General features: G+C 35.9%; 1 protein-coding gene and 1 long non-coding RNA gene across 18 annotated transcripts in view; one reads left to right on the forward strand and one right to left on the reverse strand.

Moving 5' to 3' along the window:
* Nucleotides 1–21,423, forward strand: part of Utrn (utrophin) — a 527,655-nt gene that overhangs the window by 429,738 nt on the left and 76,494 nt on the right. For all 16 annotated transcript variants that reach the window (XM_087190253.1, XM_087190252.1, XM_087190262.1 and 13 more), the window contains 3 exons: nucleotides 5,866–6,012; nucleotides 8,340–8,418; nucleotides 11,864–11,924. In XM_087190253.1, coding sequence (XP_087046379.1) covers nucleotides 5,866–6,012; nucleotides 8,340–8,418; nucleotides 11,864–11,924 — 287 coding nt within the window. The remainder of the gene's footprint in view (nucleotides 1–5,865; nucleotides 6,013–8,339; nucleotides 8,419–11,863; nucleotides 11,925–21,423) is intronic.
* LOC110349480 (uncharacterized) lies at nucleotides 349–15,328 on the reverse strand. 2 transcript variants are annotated; one of them, XR_002395461.2, is made up of 4 exons: nucleotides 15,192–15,328; nucleotides 13,125–13,300; nucleotides 5,257–5,403; nucleotides 349–2,194 (listed from the first exon to the last, which is right to left on the reverse strand). It is a non-coding gene; the product is annotated as an uncharacterized LOC110349480 (long non-coding RNA). The 2 variants fall into 2 exon arrangements; XR_002395463.2 differs by having other exon boundaries at nucleotides 5,257–5,407.

Here is a 21,423-nt window from a genome sequence, read left to right on the forward strand (position 1 = left end):
CACTGTAAGGCAGGACACATGGCAAAGGGGCCTGGGAGAGGAGAGCTGTTCAAGGCCTGCCAGACAGGAAGCAGAGAGAGTGAAGGGAGGAGCTGGAAAGAGAGATAAACCCTTCCCGGCCACGCCCCCACGTACCCGCCTCTTCCGCCCAGACCCCACCTCCTAAGAGCAGTCAGGGGTAATGCCCCTATAATCTAACCATCTTTAATTGGTCTGCCTATGATCGCCTGAGGCTTTAGGAGATATCTAGATATGTACCTTCTTAGCTATAGCAGTTGCCTTTTTAAAATGGCAATTCATTTATATAAAACTTTGTATCTACTGTAGTTTACAGTATCGGTTGCTATTAACTGCCATATTGCCCTGTCTTTCTATTAAAAATACTATATCAAAAAAAAAGTAACAGTCAGCATTGTTGCCTTTGACAAAGGAATTTAAAGGAATGTTTTATTGTTAAATATAACACAAATGGGGCCAGGGATTTAGCTCAGTAGTTCTGCCACCTGCCTCACAAGAGTAAGGTCCCAAGTTCGATCCCTGGTACCCATAAATAAAACACAAATGAAGAGAGCCATATATATAAATTGTTAATAAGTACTAGTCTAGAGCCATCACCCCTGAAATCCCCCACCCAAGTCAGTAGTCAGGGTGGATGTTTTCTGTAAGTCCTTCATAGCCAGAATCCCCTCCTTTAATAACTCCTAGATGACTTTTATGATAATTTAATACCTTTTTTTGATACTTTTCTTACCCAACTGCACATGCCTAAACAATGAACACTGTTTAACTATTTTTTACAGAAATATTTTTAAACCGCTTTTATTGTACAGACTTACCCTCAATCCTTTCTTTCTTTTGCTTCCAATTTCTCTTTTGAATAAACTGAAATATTTGTTTGTAGCATTTTCCACTGTTTAGGTTTTACAGATTATATCTACATGCCAGTTGGACTTAAGAGATTTAGTCAGAAGCATACTGTTTTACTGGAATGGTCACTATAAATTTAATTTATGTCTGAGTACATTAATACCATAAAGAATATCTATCTTTTTTGTTCCCATATTCTAGAACATTTCCAGAAAAATCTTTATGAAAGTCAAACAAAAAAGAGGCACAAAGAACATACATAGAGAATGGAAGGGCTTGAAACAGCATATTAAACTGTATATTAGGGAGTCATGAAGCAAATTCAAGAATATGACAATGAAAAATTAGAAGTTATTAGTATGACTATCACCTGGAATTTTTATTGCATAAGTATACATTGTTTGCATATAGGCATTGGACAATATTCTTCCTCTTTATTCATGCGACAGAAGAGGAGAAAGATCTGAGAAATTAGCTAGATACTTAGCCTAATTATATAAGCAAATATATGTATGTGTAGACATAGGTATAATAATAGCTATTAAAGTCTGTTTACTATGTGCCAAGAACTGTTCTTAGCCAGTTTGCATGCATATTTCTTTTAATCCTCACACTAACCTAAAAAGATAGGTATTACTACTATTATGTCTGTTTTACAAATAATAAAACTGAAGATAATTGCTCAAGACTGCACAGCAAGTTAATATGTAGAGTTTTTATGATTTTTTATGTATGTTCTTCTCTTTTCCTGCAGAGATCTTTTGTACTAATGCAATTAAATACAACTTCTATCCATTATTTGAGTTCAATACTCTACAAAGTTTAAATACCAAATTTTAAACTTCACAAAATTTATTACTGAAAGAGTACTGATGTTTGCTACTTTGTAGTGTAGATGTGTATAAGTATCAGCTACCTTATGATTTAAGTAGGCCTTTTCTCACAACCTTAGTATACCAACAAGCATTTCCCTTGGATGATTATGAGTTTAAAATAACCTACTGAGAACATAGCCATTAGCATAGTTTCTGTAGAAATTGAACACTTCTTTTAGTTTACAGATGGTTCTAAACGCAGAAATTCTTTAAGTCAGTGGTTTACAAAAAGCCGGTGGTTTGGGAACAGTAAAAATGCAAAAATTTATCTATTTGAATTGGAAAGTATTATTTTAATACAAGTTGATTTGTGTTGGAGAAAAAAATGAAAAATTGTATCTGGAATTACTAAAGCCTCTCCAAATTTGAGAGTTGTTCATCTCATTTGATTAAAGGAATTACTCATCTCTGCATCCAAATCCTTTTGTTCAAATCTCTGCTTAAGTGGAAATCTAGAAAAAATAAAATTAATATTTTAATTGAAAGGATAAACTGTGGATTAAAATATCTTAACATCTTATTAAGAAAAGAGAAAATAGAAACCCAGGTCTCATTAAGCCAAATAAGATACATTCAAATTCTAGGCTGTTTTACAGGTGCTGTACAGTATACCCCAAATCCTAATGAAGCTATTGATAGATAAAATCAGGTACTAATTATTGCTAAACATTATTAAATATGTCAAAGCAACTGGAAAATAAAATCTTTGGGAGTAATCACATAATTTCAGCTCCCTAAAATTACCCATAATCATTCTTATTTCCAGACTGCACTTCTCCTTCTGGGAGGAGACAGGTTTGAAATTCACATCTGCCAATAGTCTGTAGTTAGCACCTTTGATGCCAGCAGATGTTTCTGTTTTTATAGCAAGGAAGGCCACATAGACACTCACCCTCTGAAAGAAAAGTGCAGTCAAAACATGATAAATTGGTTCTGTATACGAGAACACATGGCGGTTCTGAAACTATTTAAAATTTATTTTATTTCAAGCCCCTACCTTTGGAAGCTCTTAAAAAACCAAAGTAAACTTTCTTGATGGAAAGATTCCTCATTGCCATAAAGCACCTGACCATAAAAATAGAAACAAAGCCCCAAAGACATTGTTTGTCAAAGCTCTTTTAATGCTTTCACCTATGGCTTATAGTAGAAAAACATTATTTTTACAGAGGAAAAATGTAAGCTCCTTTATTGTTCTTTAAGAATTTAAAGTCCTGCCTGTGACCATAGAGAAAATATTAATATAAAAAGGTTAAAACCATGACTGAAGAGACTCCAAGACTAGACTGAAAGATTCTCTTTCCACACCCTAAACCACACTTCCCTCTGTCCTATGCTCCTATATTAATAGCTAATCCTTTATACCCATGCGGCCTCTGCTGCACAGCTGTGTTTCTTCTTTAACTGTATCCGTGCATGCAGTTGTGTGTGCATATTCCCTTATCCAAAAAGCAACCACCAGCAGGAATGGAGAAAAAACTAGTACGAACTTCAGTTCCTTCTCCTTCCATATAGCGGCCATTCACATTCCTTTTTGAACTTTCCTTCTCCTGGCTTTTGATATGTTGGCATCTTCAGGGCTCTGGCAATATTTCCCACTTTATGCATATTGACTTTCATAGTAGTTCCGAATGTCATTTATGTACTGCTACCTCCAGTGTCTCTGTTTCTCACACTGATTATGGCTCCAGACCTGTTCTATGATTTCTGGTCACCTCTACCCTGGACTTTTTCCTGTGGTTTTTAGGCATGTTCAAGAATTTTGAAACACTAAAACATATTGCCTGATATACTTTAAATATTTTGAAAATAAAGTTGATTCCTTAACATTACTTTGAGGTTTATCAACCATGATGGATTTTAGCTTATGTATATGTTAGACAGGGAAAATTTTACTTCTACCTTCGTAGAGGGTTTATCATCTGGACTTGAAAATTAAACTGACTTCAGACAGAAAGAGAGGAGAACTGCATAGACATTTCATTCATATCAGTTTTTATTTAAGACGGGAATCCCTATAAAGAAATGAAGGCACAAAAAAGAGCCAAATCTTTTACATAATTTTATATTACATAGGACAAAGAAAGACAGTTTGGAAAATTAACTCAATTATGTGGAGAGACTAAAAGAAGATAATTATTTTAACAAAGCCTATATAGAACTTTGTTCCATCATTGATGATAAAAAGGCTATTTTCCTCCTGGTGCAGGAAGGGCATTTTTTCAATGGTTTTATCTCTTTCAGAGAGAAACTTAGGAGGGTGGTGTACACTTTTTGTACCTGCTTAATTTTTTTTTTTTTTTTGGCACCGGGGATCGAACTTGGGTCCTTGGGCTTGTGCAGCAGGCGGCGAAACCACTGAGCTAAATCCCCAGCCTGCCTGCTTAATTTTTTAAGTGTCTTCAGCTCAAGATAATCTTTATGCAATAGTAGCATGTGTTTCGGTGGCTTATTCTGCCATGCTTGCCATGTTACCTAGATAAATTTGGAAAAGAGAAGAAAAGGGGGAAGTGCCTAAAGAAATCTTCTTTTTATAAGCATTAGAAAGAACTTTAATGCTGCACTTTTACGAGGTCTTTGTATTTTCCAGAGCACTCTGATAGATATTATTTTATTAAACTTAGACTGGTAAAAGAAAGGGGCTCATAGATGATATGTACTTAGTCTCTAAAGGAGAGGGGGATGTAGGAATGATAAAATGTGAGGTTAGTGCTAATAGGATGTGTATAATACCTGCCATCTGTAAGTTACATTTGGCATATGATTAACTAAAATTTTGTGTCAGACTTAATTAAAAATATGCTGTTATGTCTTAGTATTCCAACTCTTTTCACCATTCTGTATTGCCTTAATCTTGTCTTAAATATTTTTATGGGCCTCTGTCAATAGAGATGTGTGTATATATATATATATATATATATATATATATATATATATAGCGAGCCTTGTGCTGAATCCGGAAGAGTGTCTGTTCTCAACAAGCTTCCACTCTTTCTTAGGGACAACTAGAATATGGATGCTCATAATACCAAGTACTAAGTGGTCTGATAGTTCTGATAGTTAAAATATTTAACAAGTGGTTTGGTATGGCTCCAGACAACCAGAATGGCCCCATGTTAACCCGGGATTTGTATGTTCAGAGTGTATTGGCTGAGTTGGAGAGAGAATATCCAAAGGGCACAGGCAAGGGACCTGTAGCCAGTGCTGTAGAGGAAGAGGCCTCAAGGAAATCTTCCTGAGGGGAAGGAGACCAAAGCTGAGTCTTTTAAAAAGTCCATAGCATCTCGACAAAGGCCTTGTTGAGAACAGGGGACATAAAGATAGAGGCAGGTAGAGTAATGTGGAGAGTGGAGGAGAATTACTGTTGCCCTCATTCTGTTTGCTCTCATAGAAATGTTACTGATTTAAAGTATTTATTCTGTCCTCCCTCTTTACATAACATCCCTGACTTCGCACTCTTAATAGCTCTCTGTACTTTGCTCACACTTGGCATTTGTTGGTTTTAAGACCCACTTACCTCTTTTTCTCTAAGCTCTGTTCTTCCGGCACTACCCCTCATCCTTGATAGTGATCATACGTGATGCTGAAAGGGACAGCGCTCCCCTCTTCAGTGGAGAACAGCCATAGGTTTGTGGTTAGGAGGATTGTTTGCACTGGCTGCCTTCTGTCTTAATTTTAAATGGAAAAATACTCAAATCAAGTTGTTGCATCAAGTGAAAAAAAAAAGTATGAAGGTAACTATATTAAAATAGTAAGGAGAAAATATGAAAGAAAATTAAAGAGAATCAAGACTACCAATCAGTAAAGTGGTCAATAACAGCACACTTTTCCCAGACTAATTTACATATAGTAAAATATGAAGGAAGTACACAACAATGTAAGTGATTTTTGCCTTATAACTTTTCTCCTTGCACACCTATGCAGATGCTGTAGTTATGAAGGGGGACTCTGGCTAGTCATCCAAGGTACTGAAGAGCTGGCTAAGTCAGCTGTTGTGATGTGAGCAGTGCTGGTCGATGGCCTTTGAACTGGTCTTGCCCTGGTCTTTGTCAGAAAGTTTGAAATACTAGTTTTTGTTGCATTCTTCCCCAGTGACATATGTATTGTTTTGTTGGTTTTTTCCTAGGCATTTAGAGAAGAAATTGCACCAATCAACTTAAAAGTTAAAGCAGTGAATGATCTGTCCAGCCAGCTCTCTCCTCTGGATCTGCATCCATCTCTAAAGATGTCTCGACAGCTGGATGACCTTAACATGCGATGGAAACTTCTCCAGGTATCAGCTTCTTCTCCTTCATAATGCAGGCCCACAGCTTGAGTAGTCTGTAAACCCCACCTCACTATTCCACCATCATTTTCTCTCTTTTATGGATTGTTTTTGATAATGAGTGTAGTAAGCGATGACATCAGGTATTTGTCTTTTGGTATTGTGATCCCAAGAGTCTCATTTATGTATGAATATAGGTTTTAATATAATTTTTGATTACCTTTTATATAATATATGTAGAAAATTGTAGAAGATCAAATAAATCACAGTACTTGGAACCTACAGTAGGTCACAGAAACACTTTTTCTGTAGTGGCTCATAAAGGAGTCATTTTTCTTACCTGCATTATGTATTTTGTTTATTTTAAAAATGATGAAAGTTCTCATCACACTGGTTGCTCTTTAGGTATCTTGCTTTGTTTTTCCAGATAGCACGTTGATACTTTAGTGCTTAGAACTGAGCTGCTCTCATGCAGTAGTGAGTAAGGCCTTACTCTAGGTCTTACTTGCTGATTCCAGGTTTCATAGAGCTAAAACACAGGCGGCTTTCTGCATTCCTGGGTACGAGCACTTGCCAGCCACTGTGTGTGCCAAACAAGGGTTTATGGCACAATCTTTGGAGCTTTGTCCTAGACAGTGGCCCATTCCTAGGAGCTAGGATAATTGCATTTCCCCTGAAAATTAACAGATTAATTTGAGTAGAAGATTGAAAAAGAGTCGTACCATTTTCTCTGTAGTTTGGCTCTAAAATACACTATTTAATAAGATAAATATGCAATTTCAATGTAGCACATTTCATATATTCAGATAGCAAAACACCCAAGAGCTCATCTTTTCTTAGTGAAATTAAGGAGGTAAGAAATGACTGTACAGTATGCGACAGCTTTTTCTATCTTTGCAAAGAATGTTAATAATCTGAGATTAGTAAAACAAAATCTATTAAATTCATTTGTGCTTCCAGAAATGTTTGGTCTTTATTCTGTTTTTTTCTTCTGCTCCATTTCTCTAATTCACTATCTTGTGAGGATTCCTGTGGGATCGCTTCTTGGCCTTTTGGCTAAGATCAAGTGTAGGATTCCTGTGGTTCTTCCTAATTTACTTTATTCTGTTTCTCTTATTACTGTCTCCAAAGATTTACTTCCCATTCTGTTTCTGTTATTGTTATACTCAGAGATTAGAAGTTTGTAATCACTATCTCCACGGATTGAAGGGAGAGCATCCTCTCTGTCATTCTTACCTATGATCCTGGTAGCCACTAGAGCTCCTTGATAGTTTTAGGTTAGATAACAAAAATCTGTGCTAGCAGGCAACTTGGTTAAATTTCAGGAAGAGCATTTTCTTTACTCACAAACAGGAAGTATGGCATTTGGATTTTTTTGTCTTAATGAGTAAGTACATTCTAATGCAATTTCAGTTACTAACCAGGAGAAAGGAGAGCTGACAGAAGTCTCATTGAAAGGCAGCTGAAAATAAGCTTGTTGATCTAAATGGAACAGCTGAGGAGCATTGCATAAGGGAATAAATGGAAATGTCAGTAGGCCATGGGCAATTATTACTGATTTGCATTTAGTTTCACAGTTTAACAAGTCTGCATTTTTATAATGTGAACTAACTATAGGATGTGTGCAAACAAATATTGAGGATATTAATCTACTGGTGTACATTGACATACATATCTTAATAAATAGAGATGATCAAAGGCAAATTCAGAATAAAATGACATTTCACCCTCACTTGTCTTATCTCTATTTTCTGTCTTATCATTTGAGTCTGTCTGTCTGTCTGTCCATCCATCCATCCATCCACCTAGCTATCTGCCTACCTATTTACCCATCCATCATTTTTCCCCCCTGGTATAGTCGAGGCTTCTTTTCATTTGCTGTCTGTAGTACTTTTTGCTATAAGGTGCTTTAGAAGCAGCATACTGACCTACAGGAAGAAGCGTAATGGCTAGGGAATAGATTCTGTCACCAGACCGCCAGGGTATGAATACTAGTGCTGCCGTGTACTAGTTTAATGGCTGTGGGACTCTCTTTGTGTCTCAGTTCCTTTGTCTGTAAAATGATAACAATAATAGTGCTTAGCCAATACAGTTATTGTGAGTATTAAAAGAGTTAATTCATATAAACTTCTGAGGAGAGTATCTGACATTATTTATTCTTATGTGGTATTAGAAGTTGATTTCATACTTTGACTTTGATACTAGTGCTCGAGAAGTCTATCCAAGCAGTAATGTCTGAGGCAATAGCATCACTTATTATAATGCCTAAATAAAAGATATTAAAGTCATTTTCTTGAAATCAAATCATTTCATCTGTCTTGTGCGTGTGTGTGCAGGTTTCTGTGGATGATCGCCTTAAACAGCTTCAAGAAGCTCACAGAGATTTTGGACCATCATCCCAGCATTTTCTCTCTAGTAAGTACCAGCAAACATGACCAATTATCACTGATTGAATGAATTAGTATATTCTTTTACTTTCACTCAACCAGTCTTTGCCAAAGATATGTGTACTATAGTAGATAAGTGTATAAGAGGAGGTATTAACATTAATGAAAATATTTTTTACTGCTTATTTGTTATAGTATGATGATAATTGATACATCTATGAAAGGCAACCAAAATGAAATTATCCTTAGATGTGTTTTTTCATTTGACCATTTGTTATACCTACTGTGGTATATCCTCATTGTTTTTTCATATGCAAAGGTTAACTTTTTCATACAAAATATCATTTTCATTTTTAAGATTCTAAATTACTTTTTCTCCATAAAAAGTGCTCATTAGTTTAAAATTTACCTGCAGCTTTTATAGTTAAAAACTTCTCCACAAATGTTTGAATGAGAAGATTTTAGCTTATTAGGCTGAACTGCAATCATACTTAAGTTTTTCTTCTGGACACATATTGCATGCTTAGTCAAAGCATATATTCTCCAACTGGAATTTTAAATTTTATGTACAGTTCATGAGACCTTAAATAAATAATTTGAGCTCCTATTTTATTTATTATTCACAGCCAAGGACACTAAAGAATATAGGATTTAGAGTGACCAAGATTGAGTTTAAATATTCATTGTGCCTTTTACCAGAGCTGTGAATTTCTGAAAGTTAATTTGTCTTAAAATACCATAAACCTAGTTCCTCTGATTGCCTTGAAAATTAAAAGAAAAGCATATCAACAACTTACACAAAGGTCCTAGCCCAGTTCTTGGCACAAAAGCTTTAAGTAAATATTAATTATTTTCCTTTCATTTCCTTTGTCAAATATATGTAAAAAAGTAATTTATTTAATTTAAGTAAAGTTGAAAACAAGCCAAACTGTATTTCTCAATTTTGACAACTTCTTTGCATCTACAACCATAGAGAAAACTGAAGCATAAACCGTATCTCCTAACTAAACTGATTGCATTTGTACTTTCTCTCTTTTTTTTGTTTTGTTTTTGTGTTTTTGTTTTTTTGGTATTGGGGATCGAACTCGGGTCCTTGCACTTGCGCAGCAGGCGGTGAAACCACTGAGCTAAATCCCCGGCCCATTTGTACTTTCTCTTAATCTTTTTGTAACTGTTGATAAACTGCTTTACCTGAATTAAAAGCAGGCTTTCCTTTCATAATTTCATAGGTCCTAATCAATCAATCGTACACACACACACACACACACACATGCACACGCACACACACTTCCAATCAGCTTCCCAAACCTGAAGCCTAAGGTAGTCTATTTTTTTTTTTTTTTTTTTGGTACCGGGAATTGAACTTGAGTCCTGTGCTTGCAGGGCAGGCAGTGGAACCACTGAGCTAAATCCCCAGCCCTAAGGTAGTCTATCTTTAAGAGACATGTAATCCTTCCTTGAATACTCTCTACTGGACCAGGGCACATTTTGTTCATTGGTTGATTGATTGATCTATTGATTGTGTTACTGGGGATTGAACCTCAGACTTCTGCATTGAGCTACATCCCCAACACTTTTTATTTTTTAATTTGAGATAAGGTCTCATTAAGTCACTAAATTGCTCAAGCTGGGCTCAAACTTTCCATCATCCTGTCTCAGCCTCCCAGATTGTTGAGATTACAGATATATGTCACCACATCCAGCTTCCAGGATACTTTTTCAAGTTTGGATACCATCAAACTTGATGACGAAGTACAAAGGTTTTCAGTATACTCATTAGGTATGAAGTACTCTAGATTTCTTAATTTTGTAGAATGTAAAGCTATATATTAAGACCAAAGTAAAGAGAAACTTTCAGAAGATTTGAGAATCTCTTTACAGTTCTAAAGATCCTTGGTTAATATTGATGAAAAGCCTCCTTTTCTCTTATCAATCACTCTTTCATTGTAGAAATCTAACTTGTGCTATTTAAGACATGAAATATTGTGAAATTCACTCCTACTTTGGGAAACTGAAGCACATGGCCTTTTATTGTCTAGCACTGGCAGTCCAAGTAGGTTAAAGTTGTTCAAATCAAAAGAATTATTAAAATGAATGGAGAAGTGTAAACAAAATCCCAATTAGTAAATGTAGTAATTATTATCCCTTGCGGCTTAGAACCTTTGGGTTTATTATGTTTCCTGGACTGTAGCCATGGTTATGAAAGCAGCCTGTTTAGTTAGGCACAAAATAAAAACTGACCTATTAACCTGGTGCCAGCACTGAAATGAGGTTGGCTGTAAAGAGAAATTTAATATACCCAGTTCTGCATTTTCATCTCCTTTTCATACCGTTCATTGACACAGATGGAGAAAGGAGTGCTTGCATTTCAGAAAGACAGGGAGAGCTGTTGACCAGGCAACTTGCTGAACTAGTATCCAGAAGACCCGGGATCACATTGGAACTCCAACGTCTGTTTACTAGCTGTGCTCTTTGGAAACTTATTTGATCTCTGGGTATTTAGTTCCTTATCTGTCAAATGGAACTTGAATGTGTGTGTCCTGCTGGCTTTTGAAGCAAAAGATAAATCTGAAAATGCTTGGTGAAGTTTAGAATGCCATGTATTTGTAAGATACCAACATAACCTGAAATTCAGAAAAAAGTCATTAGTGACAACTGATAACATGAAGGTCTAGTGATATTTGCAATTTTATTTGATTTATTTATTTGTAGCAAAATTCTCTCATAGCTCTTTATTCATATGTGCAACTTTTCTTAAATAAGTCTTAAAATAATTGGCTTAATGAAGAAACAACATAATTTTTTAAAATAAGAAGTGACTAGAGTTGTAAAAAATACATACTTCAATTAAAAAGAAAGTCTCAATCATAGTAATTTCTGCCACAAAGTAGGAAACTACTTTTTGTGTATCTCAAATGAAAATAAGTATCTGAAATTCTTCATCCCAGATGATTGCTTTAGTTCTTTAAACTTAAATTGCCTTTGCCTATTTTTATTTTTCCTTTTTTAAATTTCACATAACTGGATTCATATAAATGCCATCTGTACTCAATAGCTTTTCCTTGTGAACATGATGCCAAGTAAAGAATATTATTAGTGATCTGGAAAATCCAGTCTTGAGAAATCTAATTTTTTTAATCTGGATATAAAATATATACAAAGTACATTTCCAGATGTCACAAAGTTTTAAATTGTAGTGTTCATAAATTGGTTTTTTAGAAGTATATGTATCAACAAGTTCAGTTTGTTAGAATTGTCTAAGAAACTGAACCTGGGTTGTTTCTTTCCTACCTTTAGATGAATATTTCAAGCCATGGTGTTTGGTCTCATGCATTTCATAATTATTGGAGTCCAGCTCAAAACTCAGAACAGTTCTCATTGGATTTGCTATAAAATGTGTTCAGTTGTTTTGCATTAAGGTGTAAGGCTTTTGAGTTACCAGTATTTCCAATAATCTCCCTTTGTTTCTGCAGCTTCAGTCCAGCTGCCATGGCAGAGATCCATCTCACATAATAAAGTGCCCTATTACATCAAGTAAGTTGATTTTAATTCTCATTTAAGGTACCAAGAAAATAAAGCTTTATTGACAACTCAACAGGCTTCTCCCATAACTTTCAAAAATGGAATTCAATCTTATTACACGGGAGAAACTCTCTCTCTCTCATATATATATATATATATATATTTAATATTTGGAGGAAATCAGTTTAAAAATCAGAGTGACATTTGTCATATTTTAAATTTTCTTCATCTTTGGGGAATTTATCTGCAGTATTAGTTTAGACTCATCATTCTTTATTTTGTTGTCAGTTTAGCTCCTCCTTTCTGCCCGTTTCTTCTTATGTGGCACTTTATAAGTTTTGTATAATTTACATAGCATATAAGTAGGATTGGCTCCTTGGCTTAGTACATGTATTGTCACAGGACAGAATGATAAATTACTGCTTCTGCAGTCTTTTGAAGTTTAAGTTAGTAAATCTATTGATTTACAATGTGATATAGTGATGGTCATATTTGACCCTATATTTTGTGTAAGGAGTGCAGTGTCTTAACTGTGGCAGTGCACACTAAGGTGACAGCTGTGTCTCACATGAGCAGTGTGACCTCAGGCAGACTGGGTCGAGATCTTTGTGCCCACTTTCTTTTATGACAGGCCTAAAACAAGGCATGGTATCTTCAAAATCCATGCCAGTGCTAAAAACTATTCTTCTGGTATTGTTCTTCCTGAAAAATTTGTGTGTGAATTCAGTGTCAGTGAAATAATACTTTCTTATGAATATTTTCTTGTAATTTGAAATTAACAAAAACTTAGATTAACAAAAACTGTTCCCATAACATTTAATACATATAATAAGCTATATATGTTACATTGTCTTATAAGAATTGAATGCTTTTGTTCGTGTGTATTATTGAGTTATGATGAACTTGAGAATACATTGTCAAAGTAGTTGGTTAATGTGCAATTTGTACAAGCATGAATTTAAAGGAGTCTTTGTTGTAAAGCAGATGTGATAATCTAATTCAAATTTTAAGCCTTTAAGAAAATCTTACATTTTATTCCAAATAATGGTAATGTTATTAGAGGACTTTAATGAACTCTGGTAAAATTGACCTGAACTGAACAATACAGGTGTAGATATAAATCTGAGACAGAATAATGCCCCCCACCAAAAGATGCCCCCACCTTGGCCCATGAAGCCTGTGAATATATTAGGTTATTGGAAGTCAGCTGACCTTAAATTATGGAGGTTGTCCTGATAGTCCCAATGCAATCACAGGAGTCTTTCACAGTGGAAGAGGAAGGCAGAAGTGTCGAGCTCAGAAAGAGATTGGGAGGATGCTAGCTGCTGCTGGCTTTGAAGATAGAGGAAGAGGATCATGATCTTGGAAATACAGGCCCCCTGGAGAGGCTGGAAAAAGAAAATGGGATTATTGTAGAACCTCCAGAAAGGAACACAGCCCTGCCAAACTTGATTTTAGCTCATGGAGAAGCAGCAGTACAAAACTAGTATAGGTACTGTACAATGTCTAGAAATCCATGTAACCTAATTGTAATTACTTGATTAAACTGACCTAGAATTCCAGGTCATATGATTATTTTAAATGCAAACTGAATTTTGGTGGGTTTTTTGGTACAGAGATTGAACTCAGGACCTTGCACTTGCAAGGCAGGCAGCAGTGGTACCACTGAGCTAAATCCCCAGCCCTGGATTTTGGTTTTAACTAGATAAAGAAAATATTAAGTCTCTTGCTCAGTTGTGTTCATATAGTGATGTTCTTGTTGTTTTGATACTTTTAAAGACCATCCTTAATATAAACTCTATTATTAAAAGAGATTTGTCTACACCCAGGTCAGTTATATAAAAAATATGAAAAAAATATATGAATAATATGAAAAAATATATAACACCATGGTGGCCAGTATTTTTAATAATGACCTTTAGGACGAAAGCCTACTAAAAACAGTTTAAGTGTTAAATATTTTTTAAGATATTGAAACATTTAGAAATTTTCCCATTTATATGAAGCAAATTCTCCTGTTTTTATAAAACTTGTTTAACATGAATCTTTCATTACGTGCTGTGTTGTGTCACTTAAGAGTTTATTTCCTGTTTAAGAAGGAACAGCAAACTCTGGGGGTAGAGTTATAAAGGCCAGTATTTCCACATGAAGAACTGTTATGAAATTAAAATTTAATCCCCAAATAAATTAATGAACAAATGAATGATAAATGAAAAGACTTTGAACATACATTGTCTTTTTTTTTTGTATTAAATTCTTTTATTGGTACATTGTAGGTACACAACACAATTACATTTCTCATTGGGAATTGTACCTTTATATAATGCATCTTGGTTCTTATTTTTTCCCCATTCCTAGCCCTCCCTTCACGCCCTCCACCCTTCCCTATTTACAAAGACTTTATTTCCATTTTTTCCATTTCTCATCATTTTTTCCTTTCCCTTCTTTCCTTTCCCCTGCCTCTCCCACTACCCCTACCCCTTTGGACCTTTTCTTCCTGTTTTACATTATCGATTATTCATTCTAATCATTGGTACATTTTAGGTATACAATATAATGACATTCATCATTGGAAATTTACACCTTTACATATTCTCTCTTGGTTCTTATTTTTCACCCTTGCCCAGCCCTCCCTTCAACCCCTCCATTCCTCCCTATTTACAAAGATTTGAACATACATTGTCTTGCATGACTGTACTAGTAAGTAGAAGAAAAATGTTAAAAACAAATTTAGCTTGTCATGAAATTCAATTTTCCTTAGGCAAATTAGAATGTATTAATTTGGCCAACAAATAATAATATTCAAGTAAAAATAGTAGATGTTTTCAGTATTTAAGTATACACTTTTATATATGTATTTTAATGATAGAGTGGAGCAAGAGATTTGAAAAGAGAATCAGGAAAATTTATTTTTATTACATATTTTAACTTTACAGATTAGTTATAATATACTTTGGTGGCTTCCCAATGCATTTCTGACTTTCTAAGTAATTCCTGCCTAACATTTTGAAGTATACTTGTTTGTAGAAAATGACCAAATATAGATCTGAACTGTTACAGTATTTGTGGTATAAATTCCTGTGTTTGTTAATTTCTGTTTTAGTCAGCTTTCCAGCACAATACAAAATATCTGAGGTAATAAACTTACAAGGGGAAAATTATTATTTTAACCCATAATTTTGGAGGTTCCAATCCAAGATCTGTTGACCCATTGCTTTTAGACCTGTGGCGAGCCAGCTTATCATGCTGGGAAGCACAAGACAGAGCAAAACTACTCACCTGATGACCAGAAAGCAAAAGAAAGGAAGAGGAAGGGCTTGAGGGGGAAGGGTATCCCACAATCCCCTTGGAGCCACCCAACCAATGACTGGAAGACCTCCACTAGCCCCACCTCTTAAAGACTCCACAACCTTCGAATAGTATCACTCTATAGATTAAGCCTTTCCATGTAGCCTTTGTGTATGTTTAAGATCCAAACTATAACAAGCTTTTGAGTTGAAACATATTTTTAAATTATATTTAAAATGTATAAGAAAAACTTCCTAAAACTGAACTCATTTTTTCTAATATAGCCTATGACAGTTCATTATACTCTAAGTTTAATAAAGTTTGAAATTGGCTCCTGCTGTCATCAAAATATGCAAAAGTCTACCATACCATAAAAGCCAGATCTCTTCACTTGTATATGTTTTGTTTGTGTTTTATACAAATTATTCATTTCTGTATCTGAAAGTTAATCTCCAGAGAGTTATAAAAACTTCGGGTTTAATTTTCCTAGTATGTCAAATTAATCACACAAAACTGCTTTTCTATTTTGTTCCAGAAATAGCCATATAAAATACTGAATAGTTGTAGTGGATAGCAGTGATGATCGTTGTGATGAACACTGATTTGCCAGGCACTATGCTAGACTCTGTGTGGTGGGTGACTTCTTTTATTCTCTTATCCCAGCAATAGCCCAATAATAGATTCTGTTATTGTTCCCATTGATGGTAACTAATATACACATTAAGGTAATTAATAAATACACACAGAGGTCTGTCTCTGGCTCTGGAATGTTCATCCTCCGTGCTTCTGTCCTGGATCCCTGTAATTGAGACAGATACCAGAAATATTTAATCACATAGAAAATTTGGATAGGATGAAGGATTATATTTAAGAAAGTAAAGACCAGTGGAGAAAATAAGCAAACACCCCTTCTTTCATATTATAGACTGGTTTCCATTTATTATGTACCTGTTGCACTTATATACAAAGTGCATGCTTTGTTTGATGGCTCATGCCTTCCCCAGTCTCCTGCACTGTCTTGATGTGGCCCTTTCTATAAGCTGTTCTATGTTTGTTTGTTTAAGGAAGTTTCACACTATGACACAGTAATGGACTACTGTGATTTTCTATAGATAAGAGAATGTCATTCTTCAAAGACCTGACAGACTCTGATAGGAGATTGGGAATGAAGATATCAATTTTCAATAAAGATATTAAAATATATACATAGAAATAGAAGAAATAAAGTAGTAAATTTTTTTCTTAAAAGTGAAAAAATACAAATTCAGCTTTTCATTTTGTTGTTTTTTGAGACAGGGTCTCACAATGCAATTCGGCTGATATTGAACTCACTATGTAGGGAAGGCTGGCCTCAAAGTTTCAGCGATCCTCCTGTCTCAGCCTCCCAAGTGCTAGGATTACATGCACCAGGCTCAGCTTTTAAACAGAAACCAAAAAGACACAACAACAAATTTGACTCTGATAGAAACAAAAGCCTGGTGCTAATACCCTCAGGCAAGGGCACACAGAGCTTCCCCTGGCCAGTGCCACAGCATATGACCTGCACTCTGAGAATCAGAGATTGGCGGTAGAGGAGGGCAGGAAGTGAGGCTTCTGTATGTCTTGGTTCTCCAGAGGAACAGAACCACTAGGAGACACATAGTTATACAGCGACTCATATGGTCAGAGGAGGGGAGCCTCACAGTGGCCATGTACACGCTGGAGATCCAGAGAAACCAGTCGCTGCTCAGTGCACAAAGCTGAAAGCCTGGGCATTAGAGGGAGCAAATAGGCAGCCCTTGGCCGAGGCCTCAAAGCTCCCTGGAGAGTCACTGGTGTAAGTCCACATGGAAAGGCTGAAAAAACTGGAGTCTGATGTCCACAGCTGCAAAAGATGCATCGCACGAGGCACAGTCGGCTGGTACCACCAGCGACCTCCTCTCACTTTAGTTCCATCCAGGCCCCAGCCTTTTGGGTGGGACAGTGTTACAGCATGACTGGGTCAAGATTCGGAGGTGTGTGGTAGCCTGTTTCTCACAGTCCTTTATGTGCTGTATCTTCGGACCTGAATGTAAAACTGTGTTAATTGCATTCTGTAGTCAGATCCAGGAGACTTGGAGTTTTCCATTATTTTACGCTTAGATGTCCTCTGTCTCCTAGCTTCACGATCATGAGGGGCTCATGGCTGTTTTTCTTGTAAGACTTTGTACCTTCATAGAATGTTATTACCCTGGGATCATACATTTTATTTGAATTTTTAAATTGTTCACATTGACACTTTCTTTTTTTCCTTAAATTTATTCCTGTGTTTCTGAGAGTATGAGATACAACCCAAAAGTATAGTGAATGTCTAAGCTTTGAAAAAAATCATTACACTAAAGGAAACAGCATTAATCTCCCTCAATATACTTCACCTCACTTTGAACGTACTATCCTATAAATTTTGCCACTTTCTGAAGCAGTTCTGGAAGTCCTCTTTCATGTGTTTCTTTAATCATATTGTTATGATTACCTCAGTGTCCTGAATTGACTCATAATGTTTATCTTTGGAGAGGAGCCAGAGACTGTACAGTGCCAGATCTGGTAAAAAGGTGGATGAGGACACACTGTAATGTTTTTATTTGATGGAAATTTCCATAAATGTTTTCAGTCCATTCAGGACATGTGAGAGCCCTGACAACACATTTAGACAGTTACAAAAGAGAACTTCTAGAAGTGCTTCAGAAAACAGCAAGAAAAATGGGATAAATATATTCAGAGATGGAGGAGTATTCTAAGAGGGGGAGTGTATCTTATTGTACCACATATAACCTGGGGATTTCCCCCTTTTCAAAGCATAGAGAAGAGCAGAAAGTGTTTGTGAGAGGTTGGAGAAGTTGCAGATAACCTGGGGAACATGTGAGTTGCTTCCCACATAGCTTTCTCATCTACTGCCCCAACACTCCCAAAGGACGTGCCCAGAGTGAGGGTCAGCATTACCCTTGGGGTTACTCCAATTTTTCATATATTCATGCCTGAAAAAAAACAAAAATGGAAAAGTGTAAAGTTCAAAATTGGTATATAACTCTTAGATCTTTAAGGAAGTATTACTCCAATGAATGATGTCACACCACATTGCCAAAATCTGTCTGCACTTTTTATCCCTTAGTCACCCATATGCAGAATTGATTAGATAGGAACTCTTGATTCCTTTTATAACTTTAATGAGCATATGTAAAGTAGACATCAGCAGAGCCAACATTTTGCCTGGGTTAACTTCATTTTTCTGATTATTTCTATTTTTTTCATATTGTCTCTCATCTTCTAAATGTACTACATGACTGATTTAGGAAGTTTCTTTCTTCCCACCCTCGGGAGTGGAGTGGCTTAGTACCATGGCACTCACTGGTAATTTTAATAAGAGTAGTTTGAGTGAAGGAGAGAAATTAGAAGCCAAGTATAACCAGGTCGATTAACAAAGGAGGCATGAGAAAGTGTGTGCAGAATACAACTTTTGTAAGTTTTGTTTGTGAAGGAGAGAAAAAGGGTGGTACCGGTAGCTAGCAGAAAATGTGGATTTGTGTGTGTGTGTGTGTGTGTGTGTGTGTGTGTGTGTGTGTATGGCAGGTCTATAAACTTTGTATTCTCAAGAATATCCTTACTGAGAGAGGGTTGATCATGCAGCATGAGAGTTTTTAAGTCCTTGGGAAGCATTGGCTCTTGATAGGAAGGTGACAGTTCCTCAGTGAAGGAGAGGGGAAGCCCAGCTAGTGGCTAGAGGGAAGTTTACTGATTTGGTCATAGGAAGATGAAGGAAACCTAGTCTAATGGGGTTTAATTTTTTAGTGAAGCATGAGATAAAATCAAAAGATTCTAGAGCAAGGAGGGAAACTTACTTCTAGTTTGGGAGAGAGGAGGCAGTAGGAAATGAGCATCTTGGGGTTTGGGGAAGCAAGTTTATTAAGGAATGTAGTGCAGTTACCAGCAGTTGGACATTTTAGATTTGAAATCCGATATTGAAAGTAAAGTAGGCTGACTCTTGAGCAGTTTTCTCCAGTGTATTCTCCAGCTGCCTCAGTTCAGAAAAGGCAAGCCAGTAAGCAGATCCAGGCCCAAGGTTTGAGAGGAGTGAGATGCAGCCAGGGAGATGGGCTTGTTTGTAATGATTATAATGATGGGCTATGGGCTCAGATATGGGTAGCTTCATCAAGAAACACTTTACAACCCTAATTTTGCAAATATACTTCTGTATCAAGGCTCAGGCTTATAATCAAATCATCTGTGTTCAGGTGTCATGCCTGCTACTTGCTTGTGACCTTGGACAAATTCTCTGAGTGCTGTCTGCCTGACTTACCTTCATCTGTCAAATGTCACCTAAATCACAACATTATAGGGTGAATTGAGTTTACATATAGAAAAGGAGAATTTTCCATCAAAAAGTACAACTTGAACACTAGCATGATAGTCTATCCCTATAATTAATATTATGCAACCTGGCCTAATGTGTTATCTTTCTCTTTGACAGCAAGGAAAAAACATTTCTCTTTTTGATTGTCTTCTCCCAGAGCAATTATCAGAGTTCTTTTTCTTACATTTATGTTTTTAATTAACTTGCTCATTTTTAGTTTTTTTCTCTCATATGCTTTTACATTTAAAATGGGACTGAAATGATAAATAGCAAACCTCTAAATTTTAGTTTCAAACATGAAATTGGGTAGATAGTAACAAGTGAGTATTTTTGGCCACATGTCAGTTTTTGGAGAAGAAGAATGCCTTCTAATCATCTTTCTGTGTTCTAGGGAAAAAATAAGACTATTCTAATGAGGACAAATGGGTTTTAAAAATATCTTCCCCAGAGCAGTTGTTTGCCCAGAAATCAGTCTCTTACTAATTTGTCAAAAGTAAACATACTTTGCTCTAAGTTCATTGCTTCACATAATAAGCAGTGTTATGACACAACACTTTTGTATTTGTTTGTGTACTATCATATTTTTTTGTTTTACTCATGAGTACATGAGTACAATGTACAAAGTACATTGTTTTACTTTTAGAGTACATTATTCTGAATAACACCAGGTAGATGCCTATACTACTTACTAACCTTGTTGGTATAGTATTTCACTAAATCCCATAATATGTGAGACCCCATATTATCCCAACTGGGACAGTCACATGTAAAGGGCCATTGGTAGAAATCATACCAGTCAAATCACACACTGCTGTGTAATTCCTACCTAAAGTCCAGTATAAAGAACGACTGTCTGGATGTTGAAGAATAATTTTCAAAATAGGTAAAATCTTCACTCTTATACAAATATAAAAGGAGCATATGTCAGATATGTCATTTAACTCATTAATAAGAGAACCAATAAGAAGTTGAGGCAGTCTTCAAAGAGAAGACAAAGTGCCTTGTCTTTATAGTCAGATAAGGGATACCAAGATGAATTTACTTAGAGATGCAAAGCTGACAAAATAGTCAATATCCACAGGTCAATAATAGCTGGATTCCATGGGACACAATTTGCATTTCTATGGACAAAAGTCATGCATTGTGATAAGGTGTCTTCAGTTTACAGAATTTAAAATAGCTCAGAGATAATTTAAGCTTTATAGGGTACACACTGATTTCCCCCCACCCAAAGCCTCCTATCTTAGGCACAACTGAGGGGGCCAGGGACCCTAGTTAGATGTCACACATTTTCACTATTGCTTTGGACTCAACTATTGCTTGTTGCTTGGTTACATTTTAAATTTTTCATATTCTCAGACAGATTCCTATGTCTGATGACTTTTAAAAAGAGGATTTTGGTAACTCAATCATAATTTTATATGATAGTTCATCAGACTACATAGTATTAAGTTCCACTTCCTTTTTCATATTTGAGATTAGCTTGAATGAAGCTAAGCTGTTCTTTTTTGTTGGTACCAGGATCGAACTCGGGTCCTTGTGCTTGCTCAGCAAGCGGCGAAACCACTGAGCTAAATCCTTGGCCCTAAGCTGTTCTTTTGGAGGTGGTGTTACTCTGATTCCCTTTTGATGGGAGAACTGGATGCATTTTAGCAAGAGTTGCTGAGCTATCTGCAGCTGTTCAAATACTTCAAGGCTTTGGGTTCATTGTGGATTTTGTTCTAATCCTTTCTCCCCACTTAAATAAAAAAGAACGAATGAATGAAAGGAAGGAAGGAAGGAAGGAAAAGAAAAAAGAAAGAGGAAAGGAAAAGAAAGGAAAGAAAAAGAAAAGAAACAAAACCCAACAGCAAACTG

Source organism: Heterocephalus glaber, unplaced genomic scaffold (genome assembly GCF_053883595.1).
Source record: "Heterocephalus glaber isolate CG9 unplaced genomic scaffold, H.glaber_assembly_v1.0 deba00001550, whole genome shotgun sequence".
NCBI classification, from domain to species: Eukaryota; Metazoa; Chordata; class Mammalia; order Rodentia; family Bathyergidae; genus Heterocephalus; species Heterocephalus glaber.